Source organism: Peromyscus maniculatus, chromosome 1 (genome assembly GCF_049852395.1).
Source record: "Peromyscus maniculatus bairdii isolate BWxNUB_F1_BW_parent chromosome 1, HU_Pman_BW_mat_3.1, whole genome shotgun sequence".
NCBI classification, from domain to species: Eukaryota; Metazoa; Chordata; class Mammalia; order Rodentia; family Cricetidae; genus Peromyscus; species Peromyscus maniculatus.
The window spans coordinates 102,926,554-102,954,333 of NC_134852.1; the positions used below are offsets into that span (position 1 = coordinate 102,926,554).

Here is a 27,780-nt window from a genome sequence, read left to right on the forward strand (position 1 = left end):
GCATGAGGCAAGGCTGCACATATGTCCCCTCCGTGGAATGCTTCCCACAGACAGCATCTTACTCAAACATACATCATCTCTTTCCCTGAATCCAGGCCAGTTGGTCAGTGTTCATCATGACAGTCAAATACTTGATACAGAATTAAAAGAAAAAAATCAAAAGACAATGAAACACCATGACAGGAACAGCTAACCAATCAATGCAATGTCTCTTCTCTCTGCAACCGATCATCTCTAGCTGTAGGCCCTTTATGTTGAGAGTCCATAGCACAGTAAACACACATAATTAACCCAAACAAACCCACTTTGTGAAAAACAATTTTGAAGACTTCAGCACAAAAGGATGCTTTTTGGTCCAGTTTTTTTTTTTAAGACCACACAGAAGCCTCATCAGAAGAACCCTAATTAAATTCACCAGTTCACAGATGTTTACAGAAAAATGATCAGCAAGAAAATTGTGCCAAGAAATCCAGTTTCCTGGGAAGCGAGGTGGATGATGACAGTAAACAGTGACAAGGTTAAGAACCAACATTAAGTATTTTAATGTACGGCCAATTGCCATAGGCCAGTATATACTACAAACGCCCTTTGAGGCAGTGACTGGTGCCATTCCTATTTTACAGAGTACAAAATTGAAGCTTAGAAGGTTAAATAGGATTTCCAAAGTAACAGAGATGGGAAACACCAAGACAAAGAGCTCATATCTTAGTCCATGTAAAAAGAAACACAGTGACCCCTTGTGTGTGTGTGTGTGTGTGTGTGTGTGTGTGTGTGTCTGTTCAGCCATGCTCTTTCAATGGCACACATGTAGACAGACACCAGAAGACAATCTTCAGGAACTGTTGCTTGTCTTTTCACCTTGTTCCATATGGGCTCTCTTTGCCAGTGTGTAAGCCACTCTATCTGGACCCCACACTTCTGGTCTCCTGTGTCTGTCCCCATCTGCCTATAGTAACTTCTGAGATTTCAGAGGCTTGAACTCTTGTGTCCAGTTTTGCCTGAGTTCTAGAGATCCAGACTCTGTTCATCAGGCTCTCATGGCAAGCACTTTCACCACCACCAGCCCAGGCATCTGCCCAGCCTCAAACGCATGATCTCTTACTGAGTGTGCTTTATTGCCAATATGATAAACTGCCTGCTCCAGGACCAAAATTCATGTCAGAACTTCAATATGTCAGCCACCAAATAAAACCCAACCAAGCTGCCACTACCTTAAACTAACACTTATTCAACCAATATCATCTTTTTTACACTCACCTCCTAACATCTGCCATTGGCTTAAATTTTCTCGTTCTTGTCTGAATATTTTCTTAGTTGTATGAAGTCTATCTTTAAAATCTACCTCCCACCTTAAAGATAATCATTGACCATCTGTTTTCCAACTGATAATCTAACAAGCTGTATGATTTCTGCACCCTGGGGAGAAAGACAATAAGCCCTTGTCAAAACAAAACTTTGGTGCCACTTGTAATCTGATCCAGTTAGTTCACAGCATGTGGGGTCCTCTTCACTGCCCTTGTCATTTTGTAACTCCAAAACTCTGCCCCTCTTTTGTTTTCTCAATCTGGAAGTTTCTAGGGCTGTGATCACAACACTCAGAGGTACCTAACTTGGGCAGTCAAGTTTTTAGAGAAAACATCATTTTCATACATATTTTCTACTGCTGTGCATGATCACTTTCTTTAGTCACAAGTTGGACTGCCTTAAAGTAAATGAATCATCAAAACTAAGGTTTTTCAAAGGACAGTGAGATATACTAAATCTCCTTTCATTTGCTCTATATACCTTTGAAGGATCAGTCATTAAGGTTACTTTCTGTTCTTGCAGAGGACTTGGGTTCATTTCCCACATGGCAGTTCCTCTGTAACTCCAGTTCCAGGGGATCCAATGTCCTCTTCTGATTTCCCTGGGCATCAGTCATACATGTGATGCCCACAAATACATTTAGGCAAAACTCAAATTCATAAAACAAAAATGAATCTAAATATGTATATATATATGGTCATGTATATGTATGTGTATATATATGTATATATATGTGTGTGTGTGTGTGTGTGTGTGTGTGTGTGTGTTCTCCAAATATGTGACAGAGAATATTAAATAAATGTTAGCCCTACTATTTTCATTATTCCTGTATAATTAAGGTCTGCCATCATCAACTGTGTTTGCCATATCTGGATCCTCCACATTCACTTCCTGTGCTTGGTTCTACTCTGATATTATCCATCCCACAAACTGCACCTTGTTGGAATTGGGTTGGTTAGAGTAAAGACCTGGAAGCTGAAGACACAGTGAAGTTGCTTGTTAGAGAATGATCTCTGGGGCTTTTGATTCTGTCCCTGTCACTTATCAGACCAGTAACACTAAAACAATGAAGCATCACAATAACCTATTAGATAACTTACATTATTTTATTTTATGTTTATCTTACAGAAGACATAAGGATGGTTGCAAGAAGTTGGTGTATGTAAAGTAGGATCATGCCTGGATTTATTTGGGGCTATGTATAGATACTTCATGACTGTGATTATCAGCATTTGTAAGAAAATAATAGAAAAAATAGTGCTACAAATCATATATGACTAAAGTCCACAGGAGAGAGGATATGTATGACAGCCTCCCTCATCTGAAGCTGTGGTTTTCTGAACAGTACATGAAAGCACAAAGCATCAGTCTCCAGCGAACCTGTAACATGACTCATCTCCTTCCACAGAATCCTCTTGTACCTTGTTAATCACTTCATTCACACCTCAATTATCAAACAGATGGCCACAATGTCACCATGAGTGCATTTTATTGCCCCTTATTTTATTTAATAAGAGTGCAAGGGTGGTGAGGCTGATAATTTTATTATAATTGCCTTATTGTATTATTATTTATTAATCTTTTGGAGTTAACTGATTGTATATAATTTGTAAGTTAAACCTCATTACAGATATTTTTTGATTCTATGAGACAAAGTTTTTTCTGTTGCTCAGGATAGCTTATACCCCACTGTGTATCCCAAACTAACCTTAAACTATACTTTTTGAACACTTATATCTATTTCTCCATTGATGATGCCTTTCTGGTTTCGTTACATTAAAAATCAATACTGCACACATCCAGTGTGGTGTTTCTGCTATGAAGTTATAATAACACTTGATATAGGCTTCTCTTTTTAAAAATAAAGAGGAATGCATTGCTGTTGATACTTAGAGAAATGTGATACATTTGAATGTATTCACCTGTGAATCCTTATGTTGCATTAACATTCTTTCCTTAAAAAAATAGCTGAAGGTATAGCCAGTAACTGAGAGTGTGCATAGCATATGCAGAGTCTTGGGTTCAGTTCTCAGCCCTGTCGGGGGATGGGAGCTCACCAAGTGCTGGCATGAGGGTAATCAGGTCATATTTCAAGGGGCACTTTCAGAACAGATATTAAAAATCGCAACAATGCTATTATAGTAGAGTCTAACAAGTCATATACATGAGTTATACCAAAAACATCCAGGCTGGATAAGCCCAGATAATTGTTTGTCAAAATATTATTTGTGGTAGCAACATATTAAGAGCAAACAAAACAGGTTCTAGCAAGAGATAATTTAAATCACTGTTACAGTCATGCAAAGCAAAAACCATGTTGCTAAATTACATTAATGTTATAATCACTATAGATCTCCAATACAGATTTCAAAATAATATGTCCAACACAGTTACACTGACTTAAGGAAATACATTAAAGTAGGAAACAACTTGTGGATTATTCTTATGTTTTGTTTTTTGGTTTTAGTGAGGTTTTTTCTTCAATTATTATACAATGCTTTCTGTGTATTCTTTCTTCACTGTGTTGTTATTGTGTCTGTTTTTTGTGGTGCTGGGAACTGATCCAAGGCCCTCACATATACTCAGTAATCATTAATTATAACACTGATATGCACATCCAGCCTGATATATATATATATATATATATATACATATACATATACATTTTAGTCATAAGAACTACACCAAATATTCAAAAAGATCATTTATTATTTTTTCTAGAAATATTATTCTGTTTGCCATTAAGTCACTTCCTCAGAGAGATCGACAAAGCTGACCCTGTTTTGCAGCATTGATGGCCATACCTAACCTGCTTTGGTTAGGTAGAACCGCATGTTCTATCAAGAATATTACAAATACCAAACTAATCATTGTAATCCAGTCTATTAATAAGGTCTAATTTCAAACTTCACAATCTGCCTGGGTAGTTCTCTTTCACTTCACAGGTTTAACTTTGTCATATTGATCGTTCTCTTCTTTCAGGTAAATAACTATAGTTTAGAAGAAGTTACCCATGAAGAGGCTGTAGCGATATTGAAGAACACATCCGATGTTGTTTATCTAAAAGTTGGCAAACCCACCACCATTTATATGACTGATCCTTATGGCCCACCTGATATTACTCACTGTAAGTACTGTGTCCAGTGTCGTCTTCTAATAGCCTGCCAGTTATACAAAATAGACTTCCACAAAGCCGTTTTCACCTCTCCTTACAATTTCACTCTTGTCAAGCTTCTTGAAACACTTCAGGGGAAATATTCTATGAATCATTCCCATGTTGTTTTACGGGACCTCAGCTAATGTTTTAAAGGTGGGACACCTTGATGGATTGGCAGGTCCACCAAGGGAGGACAGAGTGATGTAATTCTAATCTTGGTGACTACAATAGCATTGGTGCAACACCCCAGAAGATAAATTCTCAATCCCATGGAACATGAGTTCTCTCATGCCATTGTATTCCCTTGTCCTAGTTCAGATCTGTGTAGCAGCAAAGTGAAAGACAGATGCTGGCAAAAATAAGCCATAGAGAGCTGTATGCTTCCCCTAGGGGAGGGGATTGTCCTCTGGAATTATGAAATCACCATTTTCAGTCATCATCATAACTCTTATCTTAGCTGAATTTGTTATCAAGAAAATAATCAGTCATTGTCTGTGGCTGTGGGAGAGGCAGCACTCCAAGTCACTATTTTGGGGGTCACACCAAATTCACTGCTAATTAGGACTTGCTCCCTTTCTTCTGTCTTCGGAGACTAAATTTAGAAAGAATTTGCTTTCTATGTAAACCTAATGGGTGTTTTTATTGACATGTTAGCACATAGGATTTGAAACTTTGTGAGTTCCATTGTGAGTGTGTGCACTCAGGATGGCTTCAGGACCCATTGTTAATTAGTACTATCACCCTAAGCAAGTGTTGAATCTTTCTTAGATTTAGATGTTTCTCTTGAGCAAAATTTAAGAGCTAAATAATCTTAGCTCTAAAGGCCCATTACCTTAGCTATTACTTTTTGAAATAATGGTTCTGAAATGTCTCCTCCTCTAAATAATCTTTTTTTTTCAAAGGAGGCCCTAAGCTGAGATAAGCCTTACCTTAGGACAGGAAAGAGTTTTGACTTTCAGAGACTTGAACTGTTAGAGGAGTCAGAGAGGGCTATGACTCACTTCAAAAAGGATATATAAATGCAATGGCAGAGAGGGGACAAAAGACAGAACACAAAGGTTTTAATCAATTAAAGTAATTTAACATATGCTACATAACTTTGTAAAGTAAGGTGTGTTATACCCATCTAACGTTAGAGGAAATACAACCCCTGCCTTCAGCAGCATGGTGGGAGGATAAGCTAATTCAGATGTGTCACCAGCAACACAATTTGGTGGAAGCAAGAGGCTATATATATATATATATATATATATATATATATATATATAGTCAGATAAATGAAAATAAATGTCTTTTAGTGACTCAGAGAAGGGAGATTTCTGATCTTTCTTTGAAAGAATTGAGAGATTTTACGTATAGCTGCCTTTATAATTATACATCTGAGATGGGATAAGAGACACAAATCACAGATACTCCATCCAGTAAAACAGTGGTACAAATGCCAGAAACAGAGGTATTGTTTGAGGATTAACAACATGTGTAAGGAATATTGAAATGGGTCAGTTTTATCAATTTGATAAAGAAGAGAATGTATACTGTGTTCCAAACAAGAGTGACAGTGCAGAAAATGTAAGCACGAGAACAAAGCAAAGTTGAATTTTAAGAGTTCATCTCAGCATACAAAACAGACTTGAGGAAAGAATGGAAGGAAGGGAGCCCTGTCAAGAGTGTCAATGAGAAGATGGGTTAGGGAAGAACAGAAGAAAAGTGCTTGTCACTGTAGACTTCCCGTGATAGAAATATAACATATTAGTGGAGAAGGATTAATAGGAGAATGTATTCCTTGGGAGCCTTTTGCTTTTGATAATTGGATATTAATTATGTAAAATGAATGTGAGGCCTACAATTAGAAGCTAACATTTTCATTTCCATAGAAAATTAATCATCGTTCTGAAAATGTGTGTTGAGTCTCTCCAATTCTTCTCATCACCTAATTATGCTAACTTGGGCTACAAATATAACTGTTATTACATCTTTCCAAATCTAAAGGTCACTGTGTGCTTATATATGGGAAATGCAAACAGACAGCAACTCACCCCTCTTGGAGAACAAGAAAAATTTTGGCATGTAGCAAAGCCTTTGTATTTTTAACACATCCTCTGGAGTATATTGAACATTGAATCACCCACATGAAAGGTTTGATTGCGTTTCTTTTTCTCTCCCCAATTCCTTAGCCTATTCTCCACCGATGGAAAATCATCTGCTGTCTGGTAACAATGGCACGTTAGAATACAAAACTTCCCTGCCGCCCATCTCTCCAGGAAGGTACTCACCAATTCCAAAGCACATGCTGGTTGAAGATGACTACACCAGGTCAGATATACTTCTAACTTAATTGGGTTGGCTATCATTTTAAGGAAGAAGTCACATTTGTGTGCTATGTCAGCTGTTACTTAGTGGACAAACTAAAGTTTTTAAGTGCTCTTCAAACTCAGTGTAGGTTTACTTTCTGTGAGAATCTTCAGCTACCAGTATATTTTTAATGGGATTTCCTGCTATATACTCACAAATTCCTTGTGAGAAACAGTATTATACATATACCCATCACAAAGTGATCTACCAAGATTTTTCACAGTTGATCACATTTGAATTTTGTGGCCATTCTGTAGATTAGGTTTCATCACTTGATGAATGATGGTCACACCCAGGATCAGAAGCGAATAGCTTACCTATATTACCCATCTGGTTGTGTGAGGTAAGATCTGAAATTCTCCTCTTCCGACTCTACTTTCCATGTTCTTACTACCCATGGCAATCCATATGTAATAGAATTTGGTAGTTACCATACCCTCCCTTTATTTGAAATATAGTTCCAAAGAGTTTGAAATTAATACACACATGTTAATTCCAAGAGGGAGCATGGCAGGAATCTCAGAACATGCCACTACATTACTAATACCACAAGTGACAGCATATGAACATAGCACTCTAAAAAATTAAGTGTGACAGTTCACAGAGAAAAAAATAATTAATTTAAATTACCACCAATAAAAATCCAACAAATATTGAGTGATTAATAAATTAATTGATTGATTGATGGGTGAATAAAAATGTTCATTTTTTCTTTGTATTTTTAAACATGTTGTTACAAAACTAGTATATTCTTAATACACTTGGCAAAGGGGTGAAACTATGGTTATAAAACAAAAATCTCCTCAGTAGAGTTAGTTCTCTATACAAACACAGCCCTTGATGAGTGGACCATTCTCCAATGGAAGGCCACACAACCAACAATATATGGGAAGCATAAATTAGCCTTAATGGATATAAAAATGAAAAAAAAAATTTTTGAAAGATTACACAAAGTGGATCTGGGAGAAGTTAAGGGAGGGGTGAATATGATCAAACTACACTGAACAGAATATTCAAAGAATTAAAAATAAGATGTCTCTCAAACTCCCTTCAGAGTGACCTACTTTGAGATGACCAGTGTAATACCCTATAATAAAAATTTCAAACATAAACAAATGTATACTTAGATACAACTGGAGGTAGACATTGATGTTTCAAAATAAGTTCATGGTTAAGACATTTATCTGCAATTTGGTTTTTTTCCTTGATTTTGTTTTAACAAAAATGGGCAGTAGTGGCATACACTTTTAATCCCAGCATTTAGGAGGCCAAAGCAGGTGGATCTCTCTGAGTTGGAGGCTAGCCTAGTCTGCATAGTGAGTTCTAGGACAGCCAGGGCTACACAGAGAAACCCTATCTTGAAAAAAGAAAAAACTGAATCAAAATCATAAAAATATTTCCATATATTTGTATACATAACAAATAGAGATGGATTGTTTTGGTTTTATATCTTGTCTGTCTAATTGGAGTCATCTGTCAGTTTTGACAAAGTAAAGAAGACTTCGTGTGACATATGTTTATTCTTTGGCTTTTCTGTTCTTTGGCATACATTTTTAAATGATTAAGCATTTCCTATTTATTTTGCAATATCAGGTTTGCTGACATAGCTTGTTATATCTTTAGCCAGGGAACAAAACATTTAGAAGCTGAAAACATACATCTGTGCAGACTTCTTCCAGTACTGGGATGTCTGAGCTCCATGTTCTTAATTAAAATGAGGACTATGGCAAAGATAATCCACAGGGCCCCGTGAAGCATTTTGTAAATATAGACACCTTTAAGCACCAAAGAATGATCTGTTTGCTCTCAGCCTGCCACTAATATTAAAGCTGATTTTAATTTGAAATGTCATTTTATCTTACTAGGACCCATAATAAATTAACATTTGTTAAAGTCTCTTTATAATCCTGGCCACTTGCTAGCTGTTTAACACACTCTGCTCATTTAATCCTTCCAAAAACAGAGAGATGGACTTCTATCACTATTTAGAGAGGGAGAAATTAAACCACTCAAAGACTATATGGTTGAATGACTTCTGAATAGAAAAACTTGGTTGTCTGGCAGTTTTAGAATCCTAACTAAAAAGCATTTAGATTTCCTCTTTAGTATCAAAGTAAACACCAACTTAAATAAACTCTTCTCATCAGATAAATACATGGCTGGAAGTGGTCTACAAGTTCTTTTGAGCTATAAAGTGAGCCAGTCCAGGTGAGATCTGTCTCTATCTTTTGCTAACTGTGGTCTTGGGTTAATCACTTAACATCTGCACACTTCAGTTTCCTCACCTCTGCCAGGGAAGAGCATGAATTTATTTCAATGGGTTGTAGTAATTAAATGAAAATAAACACAAGCAACCCAGAACCATGTGTGGCATGTAGTAAATATTTGACAGATGTTGTCTATATAGAGTACCTGTACTTGTTTTAATTCCTAACCGACTTTAGAGTCGTACAGAATGGTCTTACAGACAATCTCTCTGTAGCATCATCCTCTTACAGTATATATGCCTCATTGTCTTACTTCTTTCCTTGACCCCTGTTCTGTTTCCATGCAAGACATTCTTGCTAATAACCACACAAAGTCTTATGAATGGCTCGTGCCAAGCAAAACTGTAAAGAAAATTCTATCAACTCATACCCATGCACACCTCCTCTTGCTACTCTGCCAACATTGGTGTGTCCTACCTCCTGTTCCCCATCTGTAAGCATTCTATGGGCCAGAGATACTGGCTCAGAGACAGAGTCAATGTTTCATTCATTATATTAACGCAATGTTTCCTACTAGTCTATGGGCACTAAGCATCTAAAAACTAATAAAACAAAAAAATGTAAAGCAATGCCTATTCCCTCTGCTCTAGTAGATTTTTCCATAAAGGTAACTTTATTGTTTCATAACTTTGAGGTTATAAATTCTGGTATTAAATTTTCCTTCTTTTGTAAAATAACTACCATAATTAATAGCAGTAATTATACCTTTACCTAGAAAATAAAATGTTGGCAATTTTCTATCAGTTCTTATCCTTTTTAAATGCTAAAGATCTTTTGAATAAATTTATTAAGGTTTATTTCATTTTTACTTACATAAGTGTATATGTATGCCACATGTGTGTATGTGCCTTTTGAGATGGGTGTAGAATCCTCTGGAACTGGAGTTATAAGAGGTAGTAAAGCCACATGATATGGATGTGAATTCAGCTGCAAGTGTTCTTAACTGCTAAGTCATCTCTCCAGTCCTGGATTGAAGAGCAGAGACAAGCAGAATTCAATCACCACAGTGTGGTGGATCATTATCAGAGATCCTTAATACCATAGGAGGAATTTAAGAAACATTTATAAGTGATTTTGAAGTTTATGTAGATACCATAGGAACAGCCATAGCATCAAATGAAGTTTTAAATAAGAGGGAACCTTGACTCTGAACCTGAGAATATGTAGGTTTTGGTCAGAATTAAGAAATCAGAAAGGGCACTTATAGTGAGGAGATAGCTGGCAAAGATTTAAAAAGGAATATAAAGTGTGTGTGTGTGTGTGTGTGTGTGTGTGTGTGTGTGTGTGTGTGTGTGTGTGTGATATTTCTCTGTGATAGTCTTAATGATTGCAAATAAACAAACTAAAAGTAGTTAAGAAAAATTTCTCATGTCACACAACAAGGATCAAAGTAAGAATTTTAATCAAGCTATCTTAAAAGGAGGAGTCCCCACATCCACACCCTTTATCTCACAGAGATGATTTTATGACCTGTAGTCCTGGCCCTGCCAATCAATTCCTACATGACCATTCAATTCACTCAATCTCTGTAAGTCTTGAATTCCTTGACTATATATTTGGAGTAAAGGATCTTATTATTCCCTCAAGGAACTAGAAGGTTTTAACATAATAATAAATTATGAATATTGAATTCATTTTTAGAAGATTATATGGGTTTGATAATATCTTTGAGTTATATATTACAATTGAGGACTTCATTATATTTACCTAAAGCAACAAGTCAAGAATAAAATAATGATGAGAGTTTAGCAGGCAGGAAAGCATTTCTATAGAAGCAGAATTCTTCAACAGCCTCTAAAATCACATCAAGCTATAAATGCCTCATATATTCTCAGTCTGTTGTAAGGAGTATTGCTCTATTCTTCTGCTTTATGCTCCCTCTGTTATGGATAGACAGTAATGTGCTTTAGCAATTTTTACTAGAATAATGCCACCATGACTTAGTTTATCTCTTTCTCATTACATTTGTAAATGTTTTCCACCAACTAACAGAAAAGAAAACTAAATAAATCAGTCTTAGATGAAAATGTCTTGGTAGCAAGCCTACTGAGACCCAGTAGAGTAGACTCAGTGTGATGAAGAAATCTGGTTTTCAGTTCGGTATGATAGTTCACTGTTGTAATCCAAGTACCTGGGGGAATAAGACAAGAGGGTTACCATGACTCTGAAGCCAGACTAGGCTACAATGTGAGGCCTTGTCTCAAAAAAAAAATGTAAAAACAATGGTGCTCATGTGGTTTTTGACTGAGAGTTACAAGCTGTCAAATCTGGAATGGCCATAAATACATGCAGCCTAATCTGCTCCTACATGATGGAAGAGGAGTTCGGGCCTAGAATGAATGATTTGTTGGCTTCCTCTGGTTCTCAGCTTGTAAGCCATAGAGCCAGATTTAGAAATGATGTTGCTGAATATGCAACACGGTATTCATTCTGTTTCTCTAAGCTGATATTTACTGTTTGGAGGATGAAGGATCTGGAAGAAGAATTTAAGCAAACTGCAATCAATCAAGCATCACCCCTAAAGGATGAAAACTTTACAGGTTACCTTCCACTACTCATTTCGCTTACATGCCACCACATCTTCCCTCATACTCAGGAATGTGAACTACATTTGTTCACCATCCAGATCAGTCTCTTGAGAGTAGCTAAATGCATCCTTAGCACTAAATTGAAAAAAAAAAATGGGATGCGAAAGGAAACTGTCACCACACAATTGCTTAATTTCCTAATGAATGCAGCGAATATTGTGATGAAAAGCAGGGAGCTAGAACTCAACTGTGAGAGATATGCATCCAATTACTAGAAACTAAATTCACATAACCTTAAAGGCACAGACATATTTGAGTGCCTATTTGGCGGTCACCACGTAGTAGGCTTTCACATATTTTGGTTGATCCTCAAGCATAAGCTAAATAAAATAGATAGAGTCCTCGTGTATAGAAACAACTAAGAACAACTCTGGATTGTGACTTTGAATCTCATCTGCTTGATTGGTTATTTAAGCAGATACCATCCCACTAGCTAGGAGTCCACTTATACACTATTTGCCCCCAAGTACAGAATACTAACTCAATAGGTATATTTCTGACATATACCCAAGTTGTCTTTTCTCTTTGACTTACTCATCCAGTGATTATTCAGTTTCTAAAATGTATCCCACATAGTTATTAGAAACAAAATCACAATAGTGAAAACACATTGAATTCCTGTCCTCATATTCTAGCACAACAAGACAGAACTAAGTTCAGATCTAGTTGAGAACTATAGAGAAAATACACTAGGATCATGTGATAGGCAGTGACTAGGAAAGAACACTTCATGAGGCAGAATACCGTAAGAGCGCCTCCCTGAGGCAACAATGGTAGTGTTAAGCTGAAAACAGATGAATGAAAACACATGGTTATGAAAAGATCAGAGAAAGGACACTATGAGAAAGAAGAGAGTAAGGAGGAGGTGGAGGAGGAAAAGGAGGAGGAGAAAGAATAGGTAGAGGAAGAGGAGCAGGAGCAGAAGAAGAAAAGGAGGAAGAAGAGGAGGAGGAAGAGGAAGAAGGAAGAGAAGAAGTAGAAGAAACAAGAAACAAGGCCAAGGTCACTGTGTCTGGAATAACTGTAGTGTGTTTAAGGAACTTGGCTAATGGGAGCATGTAGAAAATCAGGCTGGGGTAGGAAGCAGGAGCCAGATGATAAAGGATTCAGAGGTAATGATGAAATATGAGTTTAATCCAAAGTGCAGTAGAATCTACTGGAGAGTACTAGCCAACAAATCTAAACTACCTGGTTTACGGGATTTCTTTTAAGGCTTTTTTTTTTTTAAGTAGATGGGCCACTGAAGAAATGAGAGAAGAGATTTCACAGCTGGAATGTTGTGGCAAGGGGGTTAGAAGTAGGGAACACAGAGGAAAATGGGGATATGAGTTGTATTTTGAGCTACATCCTACAGCCCAAGCTCATTATGAGGAGCTAGCCTGATCTAGTTAGACAATTTCACTATAGACCATCTTTACTTTTGTTTAATTGCTTGTGCACAAACCCCAAAGAAAATATGCTTCCAACATTTGGGAAATTTTGAATTAAATAACACAAACTTCCCAATTATTGTATCTTGCTGAAAGTCTTTTAGTAATTGCCCAAGGTGAGGGGCATCCATTAGGAAGAGGCTCTGGAACAATCAGAGCCAGAGCTTTCTGTCGGAGCATAAACACACTCTAGCCTCTCTGCTTTTTATCTTGAAGTCCATGATTTATGGCAGAATTAGATTAACTGAATTTCTTTTCTTCATACATAATCTTTTCCTATGAGCTTTTAACCAAATACAATGGAAAACAGGCAGCAGGACTGTAAACAAGCAAGTGATCCTGCGTGAGAATTCTGATGAATACTCGTTGATTGGATTTTAAGTCTCCAAGGCCACCTGCTCAGATTTGACCCCAGCCTTAACTTCTTTCATAGCATGAACTTGGATATGCTACATAACTGCTCTCTGCTTCAGCTTTCTCATTTATAAAAGGATCAGAGTGGTACTTCCCACCTCATGGTTTTTTTGAGACAATAAACTGAGTTCATATGTGTGAAATGCTTGGAAAGAAGTAAGCACTTCAATGGGCTAGCTGTTATTAATACTGTTTAAAAAACAAAGTCTATAAGATGAACTTTTTCACAAATAAAAATTCTAGGTAAACATCTTCCAACTACTTATTGAAATACAGTCAGCAGTAAGATACAGATGCTCAAGCAGGGTACAATCTCTGTATGCTTCTTCAACTTACACTGCAGAGCACATTTACAACGTTTTATTACAAGAAACTGTATAATCTGATAGCTTTATTGAGAATGTTTATTTTTATAACTACAAGGAACATTTAATACTACCTTAACTGAAAATATAAAGTGGGAGTCAATGGAGCCCAGCCTGGTATAAAGTCTCTCCACCTGACCTCTTCAGCTGAGTGCAGTTGTGCTTTGGATAATTTTTAGGGCTTTGTTTTTCTTTCTTATTTTTTCATAGTAGCTGATTGCTGACATCAAGTAGAATTTCCCTGTTAAAATTCTGCAAGGCATGAGTAAGTTCCTCACGAATTTTATAAAGCTCACTATAAAATGTCAGCAATTTAAGGATTCATAAGCAAATGACTCCAAGTTACCCATTCTGCTCTGTGTTGCTTACCTGGTTTCTCCAACAGGAGGCATACTGGTACAGGTCTCCTTTGAGAAGAAATGTTATAATGGAAAGGAGGGAATAGATTAACCAATGCTACAGACAGAGAAGAGATCATTAAGTAAAAGCTAATAGGGGAATTTTCTCTTTATTGATGAGGAGTCCACATAACCATTAAGGTTGACTTACACAAGCCCGGAGGTATGATTCATAGAGTGACTCAGTTAGAAGCAGAGAATATTAATGGGGAAGTTGGCAAATCTTAATTAAAAAGGACCGTCTGAAAACATATTGGAAACATGTTAAGCTGCTGTTTACTGTCAGAGAAATTAATTCAGTGTTAGCAAAAATGAAGTTGTAATGAAAATTTAAAGATATATAGGTGTTCTTTATGGAGATTTATCACTTTCTATGCCCATAATGAACAACACTGTGCCTACTATCTTAGGGAAGATGGTTATTGTACATCTAGACGTATGTCATTGATGCAAAATTCAAATTATTAAATCAACGCTATATTACTTTGTGGAACAAGAGTTAATCATTACCCTTTCAGACTGACTGATGTAATAAGAAAGAAGAAAATAGACGAAGGATGAACAGTGGATAGTTTTGTAGGGGTCAGTATAAAAGACGTCAACTACTAGTCCATTGGACTGCAAGTCAAGTACTATCAACAGCACAATGTGCAGCTTGTTTCTGGTCCTTATCTTTGTGAATTGAAACAGGTTACATGCTATGACTCCGGAGAACTAACCATGATCTGTTCCGCTAGGAGATTATTCTAGCTTCCATATATCACTGAGATGATAATAAAACACAGAGATTATCTAATTCCTAAATGTACCCATGTATATACTTTGGTAGTGAGTTAGCAGTGACAGCATTGCTATCCCTGAGTGGCTTCTGACATCACCTGTATTATTAGCTGCTGTGGGTGACATTATTTCATTATTATTTAGTATCATCATCATCATTATAAAGATTACTCATTGTTAATGAACACCTTAACAAATATAAAAAAAATTGTGGGCTATCATCATTATATTCCAAACATATAGTCTTATTCTATTGCAGACTTGACTAATTTCATAAATTTTGGAGTTATATAATTCACTTACTGCTTTTAGATGATGTCAGTAATATAGACAATGAACAAATTATATCTGAATAAAAATAATTTTTAAAATATCACTTTTGCATGGTTCCCAGACATTCTTTGAAATGTTCACCTCTAAAACCATTTTCTTATATTAATCAGCCAGCTTTATGTCCTATTTGAATTTCTGCTCTTTGTTTTTATCTATTTTTATTATAAAATAATGGGCATTTATATGAAAGTCATAAAATAAAATATAAAGAATAACAAGTAAGTATTCTATGACAGGAATACAATAAAACCTCAAATCATTAAAAATATTACAATAGCTATATAATAACAGTCTCTTGTATGCAGTTGAACCATAATTTACTTAAATAAATTTATATTGGACATTAGGTTGTTTGTTATTTTATTTTTTTACGATAATACTCGCAGTTTTTCTGACCTCCCACCCCCACTTCCTATTTATGTTTAAGATAGATGTCTATGTCTTCATTGCCTAATCAGCTTCTCACTTGATTTCCCCTTAGATTTTTTTTTTAAATATTTACTATAGTAGGTCTGTTATTTGTCCTCATCCTGCCTCTTCATAGTCTCCCTTTCACAATAAATGGTCACTCTATTCCAGTGTTGCTCTTGCCACAATGGTCTCTGTGGTCAGCTTCCTCTCTCCATTTTCCTTTCAAATCCTGGACCCTAAGAACTAGCAAACTTCAAAATATGCTCACTTCTCTATGGACAGCACACTGGTTCAAGATATATTTGTCATTTGATTATTGCAGAAGTCTCCAAATGATTTTCCTTTCTAACTTCTTTATTCATACCACATCATGCATTGATGCTGAAAATAATAAATCAGGCAATGTGGTTGGGACTATTGGCAAATGAGAATAGCAGCTTCCACACACTTTGCAAATCAATGAGTAGTCATGTATTGGTAACCTGGGAATTGAGTATTGTCTGTCTCCCTGTACAAAAGTATATATGTTCTGTGAAAACGGGAGAACTTTATTGTTTTGGATATCAGCCCTAGTAAAAAGAAGAGTTCCTGAAGCATATTTAATACTTTGTAAATATGTGTATTGTAAATATAATAGAATTAAATATGGGATAGCATTGGACTCTTTAGTATACTGATAGATTGGTTTCTCAAATATTTTGGCTGAGTTTATTCACCCAGCTGCATTTGGAAATATTTTTCTTGACATTCTTTCCTTTAAATGAGGTTAAATGTATATTTTTAATTTTATTGATTTTTTGTTATTGAAAAAGTAAAGGTTCCAACCCATCCTCATCTCCATTCTGTCCTCTCTAATTCCTTGCCTACCCCCTCCCACCACCATTTCTCCAAACTTCATGTGATCTTTTTATTTATTGTTTTAACCACTGAGTCCCCTTAGCATTACCTGTATGTGAATGTGTGTAAGACCATCTACTGGAGCATGGGTAGTCTCTCAGGGGCAACAACCCTGAAGAAAACTGACTCTCTCTTCCTAGAAGCTTTCATATGCCTCTCTTTCTAGCATATTATTTTATTAGCACATATCCATTATACAAAGTAATGGAACTAATTAGGACATTTTCATGCAGGTATATCATATGCTTTGACCACATGGTTTCCCTTTGCCCTATATTTTCCCAATGTCTCTATTCTGCTCTTTCTCTTCTAAAATAATTTTCTTTCTAATCAAATGCCTTTGTCTTTCATGTTTAGCTGCCATGTTTTTACTTTCCCCCTTTAGTCTCCATTTCTGCTCCTTTGTTTAGTTACACCTTCATTGAAGCCATGCATTATCTCATCTTTCTAGCTTTCCTCTTATTCATTTGATAAATATTAGTTATGAGTATTTGACCTTCTCAGGGAGACAGCAAAGTGAACTTCTCAGAGATGCAGCTAAGTAAACACAAAGTATAATAGAAGGGATGTGTGCTTGTTGGGGAGGATTGAAAGCTTCAGAATGGGCACCTGGCGCAGGCTGATGAGTCAGGGACAGCTTCATACAGGAAGTGACAAAGACTGGCAATACCAAAGGAATTGACCAGCACAAGTGACTTCTTATAACAGCTTCCCCAGAGTCCAGAATGTAAGGGGAGTCAAGAGTATAAAAGTCACACACAAAGGAGAAGGAAGAGGTTATTATTTAACTCATCCTCTGGCTCCAACACTGGCTTAGGATTCTTACAAGACATATTCAGGATCAGAACATAGCCCATTATATGCAGATATAATTTAAATGCCTTATAGAAATTATAAGAATTTATGGAGATGGTGTTTGTATATATTACAGACTACAAAGTGCTTTGAAGTACAATTTTTAATTAGCCTAATAATTAAAGAAAGCAACTGTTGGAATGGTTCTTTGTACAGGTACATAAGGTAACCAATACCAAGTCCATATGGACTCAGCTGGAGTGGTGGAAGCCCCAAGAGTTTGTACAGTATGACAGGTTAAATGGTTTAGACACAACATCTAATAATTGGTCTCCAGATTATAATTCATAAAATATATAGTACATTTCTGTGATTCTCTTTAAAAGGGTATTATTGAAAACCTCACCTATAGTCTTAGATAACTTCTTAAATTTCCAGTCATATAACTATATAAATATTTCTTTGGAGGAAGTAAGACAAATACAAGTTGCATGCCTATGGGAACTAGGCAGACATATGGATGTACCAAAATTCCATAATCAGCGTAAAAATGAGAGGATGTTGGTCAAAAATGCAAAGTAATGTTATGTAGGATACTCGAGTAGGTGTTGTGGACATAGTGTACAGGATGGTGACTACAGATAACAGTAGGTATCATGTAGATGAATGTTTTGCAATAAAGACTTGCCTACTAAGTGGCTGTATAATGTGGGGCTATGCATCCCTCTGCTTACTCAGCTGCAGAGAAAGGCACTTTGTTTTCATGATGGCATTGAAGAACAGATCCCACAATGAAGATAAATTAGTAGTCAGCATTTATTAAGTTTCTGCTCTCTTCCCTTTTCTTAGAGAGACACTAATTCTTATCTTTCATTATTGATAATCTAAGTAAACATTTTTCCACATAAAGGCAAAGAGGGGAGAGGTAGGGAAAGGATCATTAGGTCTAAGCTTACTTGTGTATTTGTTACACACAACACATACACATACATGAAGTCCCAAATAGCACATGAGAAGGAATAGTTTATTAAGGCTCATTTGATGGCAGACACGTTTCATGTGTTAGCACATTGATCTACCACTTTAGTTGCCCTAGGATGAACAGTTCTTCTCAACCATTTAAATTAAATAAAGAGGATGTTTCATCTTCTCAATAAATTATTTGTGGTCAACATTAGGAATAGGTAAACAATAAAGAAAATATGAAAATACATCTTCAACAAATGGTAATAACTGTTAACCACCTTCTGAATTTTTTACCCTGTCTCAAACATAAAATATCCTATGTAGTCTTTAAAGAAAGGATTATTGTTCTCATCTTATAAGAGAGCTAAAGCAAGAGATATTGGTGTTACACACATAAAGTCAGTGATCTCTCATCATTCCGTAATTCACATTTTTTACTGTTTTACCTATTTTTATCTCCATTTTACAATATGTCACCAAGGCAGAGTACTATATGGAGAATCTAAGTTTGAACATAGATAGCTAGGTTCCACAAACCACATTGCTGACCATACTGCTAAAGGTCATGCAGTTGGAATAGAGTAGTATAAAAACTCAAACTAACACCAGAGCCTCCATCTTTTAGGTAAACCACATAGACGCTTTGTTAACTTTAAGATTTCTAGATGCCAGGTGGTGGTGGTGGCGGTGGCGGCGGCGGCGCACGCCTTTAATCCCAGCACTCGGGAGGCAGAGGCAGGCAGATCTTTGTGAGTTCGAGGCCAGCCTGGACTACCAAGTGAGTTCCAGGAAAGGCGCAAAGCTACACAGAGAAACCCTGTCTCGAAAAACAAAAACAAACAACAAAAAAAAAAAATTCTAGAATCTTCCCTGTGCTTGATTAGTCTTTGGCTGTTATTTTGTTTGGAAAGGTACAACTGGAGTCTTACATGATGCCCTCATTCTAGAAACAGTGACACCAAAGTTGGGGGTGATGTCATTGCAATGCCTGTCGTTTGACCATTATTCCAGACTGCATGTGCCTTAATGAACAGTTTACTGAGAGAACTTAGCTTGGGCTGTGATTGTAGCTCTGCATGTCAACACTGAAACATCTATTCTGATCTTAGAGTTGTTTGAAATTGGGTTGACCTTGGCATAGAACTGAGTCCTTTCTTGTGTAGATTCTCTTAATATAAATGCTGCCAATTGATCCAGTGGAGCCCAAATATTTTTGCTTTATGCTTTGTTCTACCTTAATCTTTTTTAAGGACTCATTTGCCACCTTCAGATAGGAGATGAAAGCAAAATGAAACAGCTGAAATAAATGTGATAGCAAAAAGTTTTCCAAGTTAATTAGGTGATGTCCTGATCTGAATTTGTAATGATGTTGGTAAACCTTTAACACTATCTGCTAGCGCACAGATAGGTACTTTCCCTATTTCACACTTTATCTCCTAGGATAGCATACAAAAGGACAGAGAAGTATTCTACCTGTTTTACAGCTGGAGAATCTGAGATGGCAGAGATTGTACAACCTCTCCTACAACCGTTGGAAAGCAAGTGGTGAATCTAAAGCCCATGATCCAAATACAGGAATGTGTTTTGGTTAAGAGCATAGATTATGCAAGTAGACAAATGTAGAGTTTGACCCCACCAGCTCTTTGATCTTGGATAAGAGAGAGCACTTCTCTACCTCAGTTGCCCCCTGTGTCTATCTTATGGCTTATTATTAAGTTTGAGACAGCTTATTTATATAAATAACTTTATGCAGAGCTAGCACAAACTGACCTAGAGGTTAGCCATTAATGTTATGACTATTAATCTCCACTGCTGATTATAGCACTAGTTACTAGGGCTTAGTGTGGTGAGATTCAAAAGTGAATAGAGGAAAATACTATACATCTGCTTTCAAGGTGAAATTATATGCATAATATAATCACTGCTGAAATAAGTTTTATTCCCTCCCTTAAAATGGGGAGTTAATATTTACTCTACAAATGTTAACATTTATCAGCTGAATATTTTAAAGTCAGAAAACTTTGGTAGAATAATTAATATTCTATAATGTGTAAAGAATTGATGTAATTCAAACATGTGACTAGTTCATAGATTTCTCAAAAAGAACAGACCTGTTATCTAAAGCTACAGCTTTTAATTGCTATACCAAACAGGAGCAAAATATAAACTGGCCTCTTCTTTTATTAAATCAAACAAAGAGAACTGAGAACCCTGGTGATTCTGATGTCCTGACTGGTTTGGGAGCCTATGGCTTAAACCCATCACTTCTTTGATGTCAGAATATTACATTACCAAAGGTAAAAGCAAAATGTAATATATTAGAAGAAAACACGTACATTTCCCCTAAGAAGCAAATTTGATGAAAACAATGGATTTCACTAAGGACATGGTGAGTAGGAATGTACAACAGAAGGTATTCATTCCTCCTGAGCAAGAGTTACCAAATATAGAATCTGAGCTTAAATATTGTATTTTAAAGTACCAAATATCTTAAAAACAAGGTGTGCAAAGTTTACTGTGTTAAAACACATTTTTTAAGGCATTACTTCAACTCCTTTAAATGAAATTACACCTGGCAGTAAGTTCTCTCTTGCCTACCTTTCTTCTCTGATGCTCACAGAGCAGCAATCCTTTAGCAGCTCAGACATTTGAAGATCAAAAATCGAGAAGCAAAACTCCCTTCGGTATAATTTTCTTTCCTTCGCACACCACAAACCTCCAGTGATCCAGGGAGTATTAATATCTCCCTCTTTGCTTCAAATGCACTGAGAGGAGCATGACAAATTCAAATAATGATCAGATCAATAAATAATCACATTTCTCTCTTTTTTACCTTTGCTTCTCAATAAAGGGCAGCTTGTTTTAGCGCAAGTGCTTCATACAAACACACCCCTATTTCCACACTGAAACTTCTCTTTATTAATACCCAGGGACCCTGGGCATTTCCTTAAGCACACCTCAAAGCAGAATTGACAGTGTGGTCATGGAGAAGCATGTATCAGAGTCCAAAGAGGCTGCTGCTCAGCTCATGTCAAGGGTAGCAGAAGGAGGCTATGGGGAGATGGACAGATTTGTATTCCCATGCCTGTATTTGGCTGCCACCTGCTTGCCTTTTATCTGTTGTGTTTAAAAGATGTTCTGTCTGAGAACCCAGTGGTCTAAGTATCTTGCACGCACAGTGATTCAACAATGCACACAGTTACCATATATTCTTATTTTGTTTTGCATTTCTCCATTTTGCTTCAGTAAAGTATCACTTGGTGGATGACAGAGTGAAAGAGATGCACATTCCAGTCACAGTCTGGACATTACTTAGCTATGCACCTTTGTCTTCTCTGAGCTTCAGTTTCAGTATATGAAATAGTGTGTGTATGCATATATATGCACCTGTGTGTACGTACATACACATGTACATATTTTATCCATTGTTAAAATCTATTGCTGTGAAAATTAAAGATTATAATACATACAACCAAATAAGTTGAGTTAGAAATTTAGAGCTTCCTGTCATTGTATCAATTTTGTATTCAACTGTTACCTTTATATACCCCAAAACCACTCACCCCCAAACTTCTGAGGTGTGCCTGTCTTAAAATCATATAGAAAAGATTTAAAAAGGCATGTTGGTATGACTCTAAACTCTGTATTCTATATCCCACTCTTCTGCACTGTTCTAACCCAAGCTGCCCTTAAGATTCCTGACACGAACTGAGAGAGTCCTTGGGGGTTTTGATGTTTTGACCATTACTTTCCATTGTTTGTTTCTATTATGACCTTCTCTTCCCTGATTCCACCTTGAGTGTGATTGGAATACATAATTCTAAAATTTCTCCCATCTGCTGGATGTTCTGAATTGGATCTATACAGTAGTTACAAGTTTCTGTTATCGTGTTACTATTGAAAGAACAACAATTCTCTCTAGGTTTATTGTCAAGATGCTGTCCCTCTAGTTGTCTGTCGGCTAGGACCTCTGACATGCATTGGTTGCACTGGTCTCGTCAGGATCAGCAATAAAGCACCATTTTCCTGGGTCTTTAAAGGAAATCAATAGTCTTCTTGCCAAATAGACTTTACTGCTGTTGTCAGTACAGTCTTATAAAATCTGCTTGAAATTCTTTGGCTGTGTACTAAGAGGTACTTTTTATTTAAATGAGCATGAGTAACAGAATCAGAGGTACAGTCATCTGAAAACTGGCAGGAAGGGCCAGGCAGTTTGTGAAATGATAAGAAGAAAAGTCTGGGGACTGTGGAAAATCTCTTTGACTCCCAGGCACTTATCCTATTTTAATCATATTATACGGAAACATATTCCTTCATCAAGATGAAGTGAGGCTTGAGGGAAGGACTTACATTGGAATGAGTTTCTTTGACATCCACATCACTAGATTTGTATCTAGGACATAAAAATAGTGATTTCCTGGGTGCCTACCATTCAGTAGGTGATTTGTGAGGCTTTGCATATTTCATTTCATTTCATTTTGCAGTCATTCTATATAGTAGATGTTAAGAACTTATTTTCCAAACAAGGCACCCAAGATTTAGACAATTTGAGTACCTTCCCCAGTCATAAGTAGTAGGAAAGCATTGCCTGCCAGATCCTACAGCCCTGAACGGCAACTCTTTCCTTTGTATCCATAGCTAATCTGTATGTTTTCTAAATGCACTAAAGAAATGCTAGCTGCATGAATAGATACACTACTAAAAAAGACTACAGTTGCTGTAAATTTGTTGTAATGGTGTCATCATTTCTATAAAAGAGCTTTAGTTAGAATATCATTTCCCTGAAGTCAACTAAACCTTAACTGAAATCTTCTTAGGCACTGAATATATCTGCATAATTGAAGACATTTGAGACTAACAAATTTAAATACAAATATGGTGATACCACTTAAGCCATTCCATTAGTCATAAGCAATTATTCACAACACTGCTTTCACCATTTTAACAGTGCCTTTTTAGTACCCATACATCTCATAGAAATACACTGTTCATCACTGAGCAAAAACCTTCAGAAGGAAATGTTTTTATTTTCTAATTCTGGGGTGTTTGAAGATGTGTTGCTGTTTGAATATAACAGCACCAAAAACAAATTCCTCAATACAAATCCATCTTGAGTAGAAAAAAAAATACATAGCTAGAAATTCTTTTTTTCAGCTTTACTGAAGTATGATAAATAAAAATTATATGTATCCAAGGAATGCAACATGATATTTTAATACACATTGTAAAATGCTTCCCACTGGCAGAATATAGTCTTTATACCTCACAGTTACCATTTGCAATAGGACAGGAGGGTGGAAATAAGCTCATTTAAGATATAGTATTTCATGGAGTAAAACTATTTTTAAAATCGCAACAGAAAAGTGTGATTAAAATCAAAATTTCCCTTTATCCACACTGCTCAAAGAAAACATCATTTACATTTTGGTAGCTTTTGTACAGTTACATACAGAGGCACAAATATTTCTTTCAAAATTGATATACACTATATATACAGATTTATGGCTTTTGGTCATCAGTTTATACACTGAGCAATTTTGATGTCCTTGAAAAGTCACCCAGGAAACAAAAAATGTGGTAGAAAAGATTTTATAGAGCTATTATACAGAAATGAAATGATGTTGGATGAACTACTTTGCCTATGCTTCCAGACTTCTCTCTCTCTCCCTCTCTCTCATTCTCTCTTTTCCCTCCCCCTCCATTCTTTCAATTGCTCTCTGTCTCTCTCTCCCTACTAAGCAAAAGAATAAAATTAGTGCCACACTTCATAACTTTCTTAATCACACAAATTTAAACTATACATACTATTTTAGCTCCTTTTCACTTAAAAGATTTTGTGACTATTTTATGTGTCATCAAAACTACTTAAAAAGCAGTGGTTTTAATGCATGTGTGTGTGTGTGTGTGTGTGTGTGCAATACTAATGACCATGTATGCTTTCCCAGTGTTTTGCCTTTGCCTTTTCAAACCCCATCATCGACGAAAATTTTCTGAATAACTGTTGTGCTCAACTTGGTGGGGGACATTCTTAGAAATGGAATTTTTAAATTGAAGACTGGAGGTTTTACCATGACCACCTGTGTGCAGGAAGGAGCTCTGTAGCAGTAAGGTGACATAATAATGATGCTGTTATCAACTTGAGAGTGGAAGAACATAGGAGAGGTTCATGGGAAGATAGCTGGGATGAGGCTGGAAGGAGGAAAGCAGGGCAGGGGAGGTCGGGAATTAATGTAACTATATCAATTTTAATTAAAAATATTTTTTTAAAAAGTGATGGCACTGCATCCTGATTTAGACAGATCTATAATATACAATGTATAATTTGAAAGTGAAAGCACTGGTGTGTGTGTGTGTGTGTGTGTGTGTGTGTAGCTAGAGTTTTCCTGCCTTGCCCACAGTCAGGACAAATCTTTGTCACCCGCCAGTCCCACAGCCGCTCAGACCCAACCAAGTAAACACAGAGACTTATATTACATACAAACTGTATGGCCACAACAGGCTTCTTGCTAACTGTTCTTATAGCTTAAATTAATCCATTTCCATAAATCTATACCTTGCCACGTGGCTGGTGTCTTACCGGTGTCTTCACATGCTGCTGGTCATGACAGTGGCTGGCAGTGTCTTCCTACCTCTGCCTTCTGCTTCCCAAAATTTTCCTCTCTCCTTGTCCCACCTACTTCCTGCCTGGCCACTGGCCAATCAGTGTTTTATTTATTGACCAATCAGAGCAATTTGACATAAACTATCCCACAGTGTGTGTGTGTGTGTGTGTGTGTGTGTGTGTGTGTGTGTGTGTGATCAACTATTATTTAAAAATTATATGTCTTCATGTAGAAGTAAAGATGGCCATTGAATGGAGCAGTTAGCAGAATAAATTAAACATATTTGCTAATTTAAAAAATACAACAAGTCAAAAAAGAATGTCAAAGTCAACAGCAAATTATTCTTCTGAGTGAATAGTTGCCTTTCTTTCCAGTGCTAAAAGCAAAGTACTGTCAAGGTTGGGCAGATTGCAAGGCAAAGGAACTGGATGTTTTGCAGGTAAAATAAAGATACCCAATTAAATTTTAATTTATGCAGTGATAAATAATAAACACTTTCTATGTGCCCTGTGTAGTTTAACTAAACAGTTCTTGATTGTTTATCTGAATTTAAGATTTAACTGAGTGCCCTATTTTTTATTAACTAAATTCAGCAACCTAAAAATAATTATAAATACGGTTTGAACATCATAAGGAGAGCTGATCCCAGAAACTGAATTCCCATCCTCAAAAGTGACAAGCTAGGTATACAAACCTGATGACCTACTGCCCAAATGCCTATTAGCATGAGTGATAGTCATTTTTACTGTGCTAGGTGCTGTTCATACATCATTCCATCTAGAGCAGTGGTTTTCAACCCTCCTAATGTTGTTGCGATCCTTAAATGGGGTTCCTCATGTTGTGGTGCTCTCCAACCATAAAATTATTTTCATTGCTACTTCATAACTGTGACTTTGCTACAGTTATGAATTGTAATGTAAATATCTGTGCTTTCTGATGGTCTTTGGCAACCCCTGTGGAAAGGGTCTTTCAGCCCCCAGAGGGATTGCAACCCACAGGTTGAGAAGAAGACACTATTCAGGTTCATGGACATGAAAACTGAGGCACAGGGATGAATAGTTTTCTCAGGACCCCAAAGCTTGTAAGTATATCTAGATAATTAGACTTAGGGATCATTTTCTTTGTTTTTTGTTTGTTTTGTTTTGTTTTTCTTTTTACATGGGAGGTAATTGCCAGTGTGTTTGAGAACAGGTAAAAGGAAAGACAAAGAAGAGGCATAAAGAGAAAGGTGTATCTGATGTCCTATGGTAGTTTGTGCCTATAATCCCGGCACTTGAGACTAGGACAGGAAGACAAAAAAAACAGCCTAGGCTACATAGTGAGTTCAAAGCCGGATTGGGCTGCATAGCAAGAAATAAGCCTCTCTGCTGATGTAGCAATCCAAATCAGACCAAATCAAACTGAATTAGAAAAAGCTCTGGGTGATTCTCCAGTCCCCCAGGAAGAGACAGGAAGAGAGACCAAAAAACCACGTCTGTTTTCTAGGGTGTAATTTCAATACCCCGTGGGAGTGGTCTCGAGCATTTCTGCGGGGAGGAGCCCTGTTTGGCAGACTTGAGACAGGCAGGATTTGGGGAGAGAGATGGGGGAGGGGAGTTGGGGTGAAGCTTCGACCAGAACATTCCAGACGCTTTGGGTATATAAGTGCCAGGGGCTGGGGTGAAGCTTCTACCAGAACATTCCAGACGCTTTGGATATATGATTGCCAAGGACTGAGGTAGAGCTTCCCCCTGAACACCTGTCTCAAACAAAGGAAACTACAACAAAACACAAAACAAAGATGGGATTCCCGCAGGAAAACTCAAGACTAGCATTCCAGCTCCATAGGTCTCCACCTACTGACACTGGAGTACAGCTCCTTGTGGGTCCCCAGGTGTGTGTATCCTCTCGTCTGAAGTGGCCTGGATAACTGCTCTTGCAAGGAGGTTTCCTTCCGAATAAAATGCTGCTCCTTGAACAGAAGAAGCACTTAGCCTTTCTTACTACTACTCTCTACTCAGTGTTTATCATTCTCTACCGCCATGCTCAGAGTAAGTCTCTGACAAATGTGTGGAGCAGAGGAATACATATGTAAGTGAACAGTCGGGTGACTGAACTATTTAAACTGCACCCAGCTGGAAGAATGCTGACCTCCATGGCTTCCCGTCGGCATGGCTGCCAGAGTTGTAAACGAGACCAGCATCGTCCCGGGACTTCATCTCCTATGTAAACCTTTAATAAACTTCTAAATGAGGCTGGTTTTCAGGCTCATCTTCAAATTTTTCTTGCTGTTGCTGCTTTATGGAAGCCCCATCACCCCACTTCAATCCACAATGGACCCTCTATTCCCCCATTACCACCTTGATAACTTGGACATCCTCACTTCAGACTCTTTCAAAAGTGGTAAGGAAATAGGTGCATACACTATCCACTGCCCCTCTAGCCCCAGGTACAACTTTGTGTTATGTTTGACATAATGCAATAGATTTCCTATTTGCATGAATATCATCAACTTTAATCGCTATTATAAACCATCTTGTGGGTATATCTTTGTGCCCTGGTCAAATATTATATTTTTTATTCTTTTTTGCTCTAATAACAAACCAGATAGCTTTCTCTATATAAAAACCTTTGTGCACATTTTTTAAATTTTAAGACATCTGACTATGGGTAGAATGTCTGAAAGAAAAGACAGGATTACAGCTAAAGCTTCTGAAATATACTGCCAAATTGCTTTCTTG

The 27,780-nt window shown here is 36.9% G+C and overlaps 1 protein-coding gene across 23 annotated transcripts in view; it reads left to right on the top strand.

Moving 5' to 3' along the window:
- The window catches only part of Dlg2 (discs large MAGUK scaffold protein 2), a 1,859,766-nt gene that overhangs the window by 1,397,090 nt on the left and 434,896 nt on the right, over positions 1-27,780 (top strand). For all 23 annotated transcript variants that reach the window (XR_013043174.1, XM_076547134.1, XM_076547135.1 and 20 more), the window contains 2 exons: positions 4,288-4,432; positions 6,637-6,775. Coding sequence is in view for 22 of the 23 variants with exons in the window: in XM_076547134.1 (XP_076403249.1) it covers positions 4,288-4,432; positions 6,637-6,775 (284 nt within the window). In the remaining variant the exon portion in view is untranslated. The remainder of the gene's footprint in view (positions 1-4,287; positions 4,433-6,636; positions 6,776-27,780) is intronic.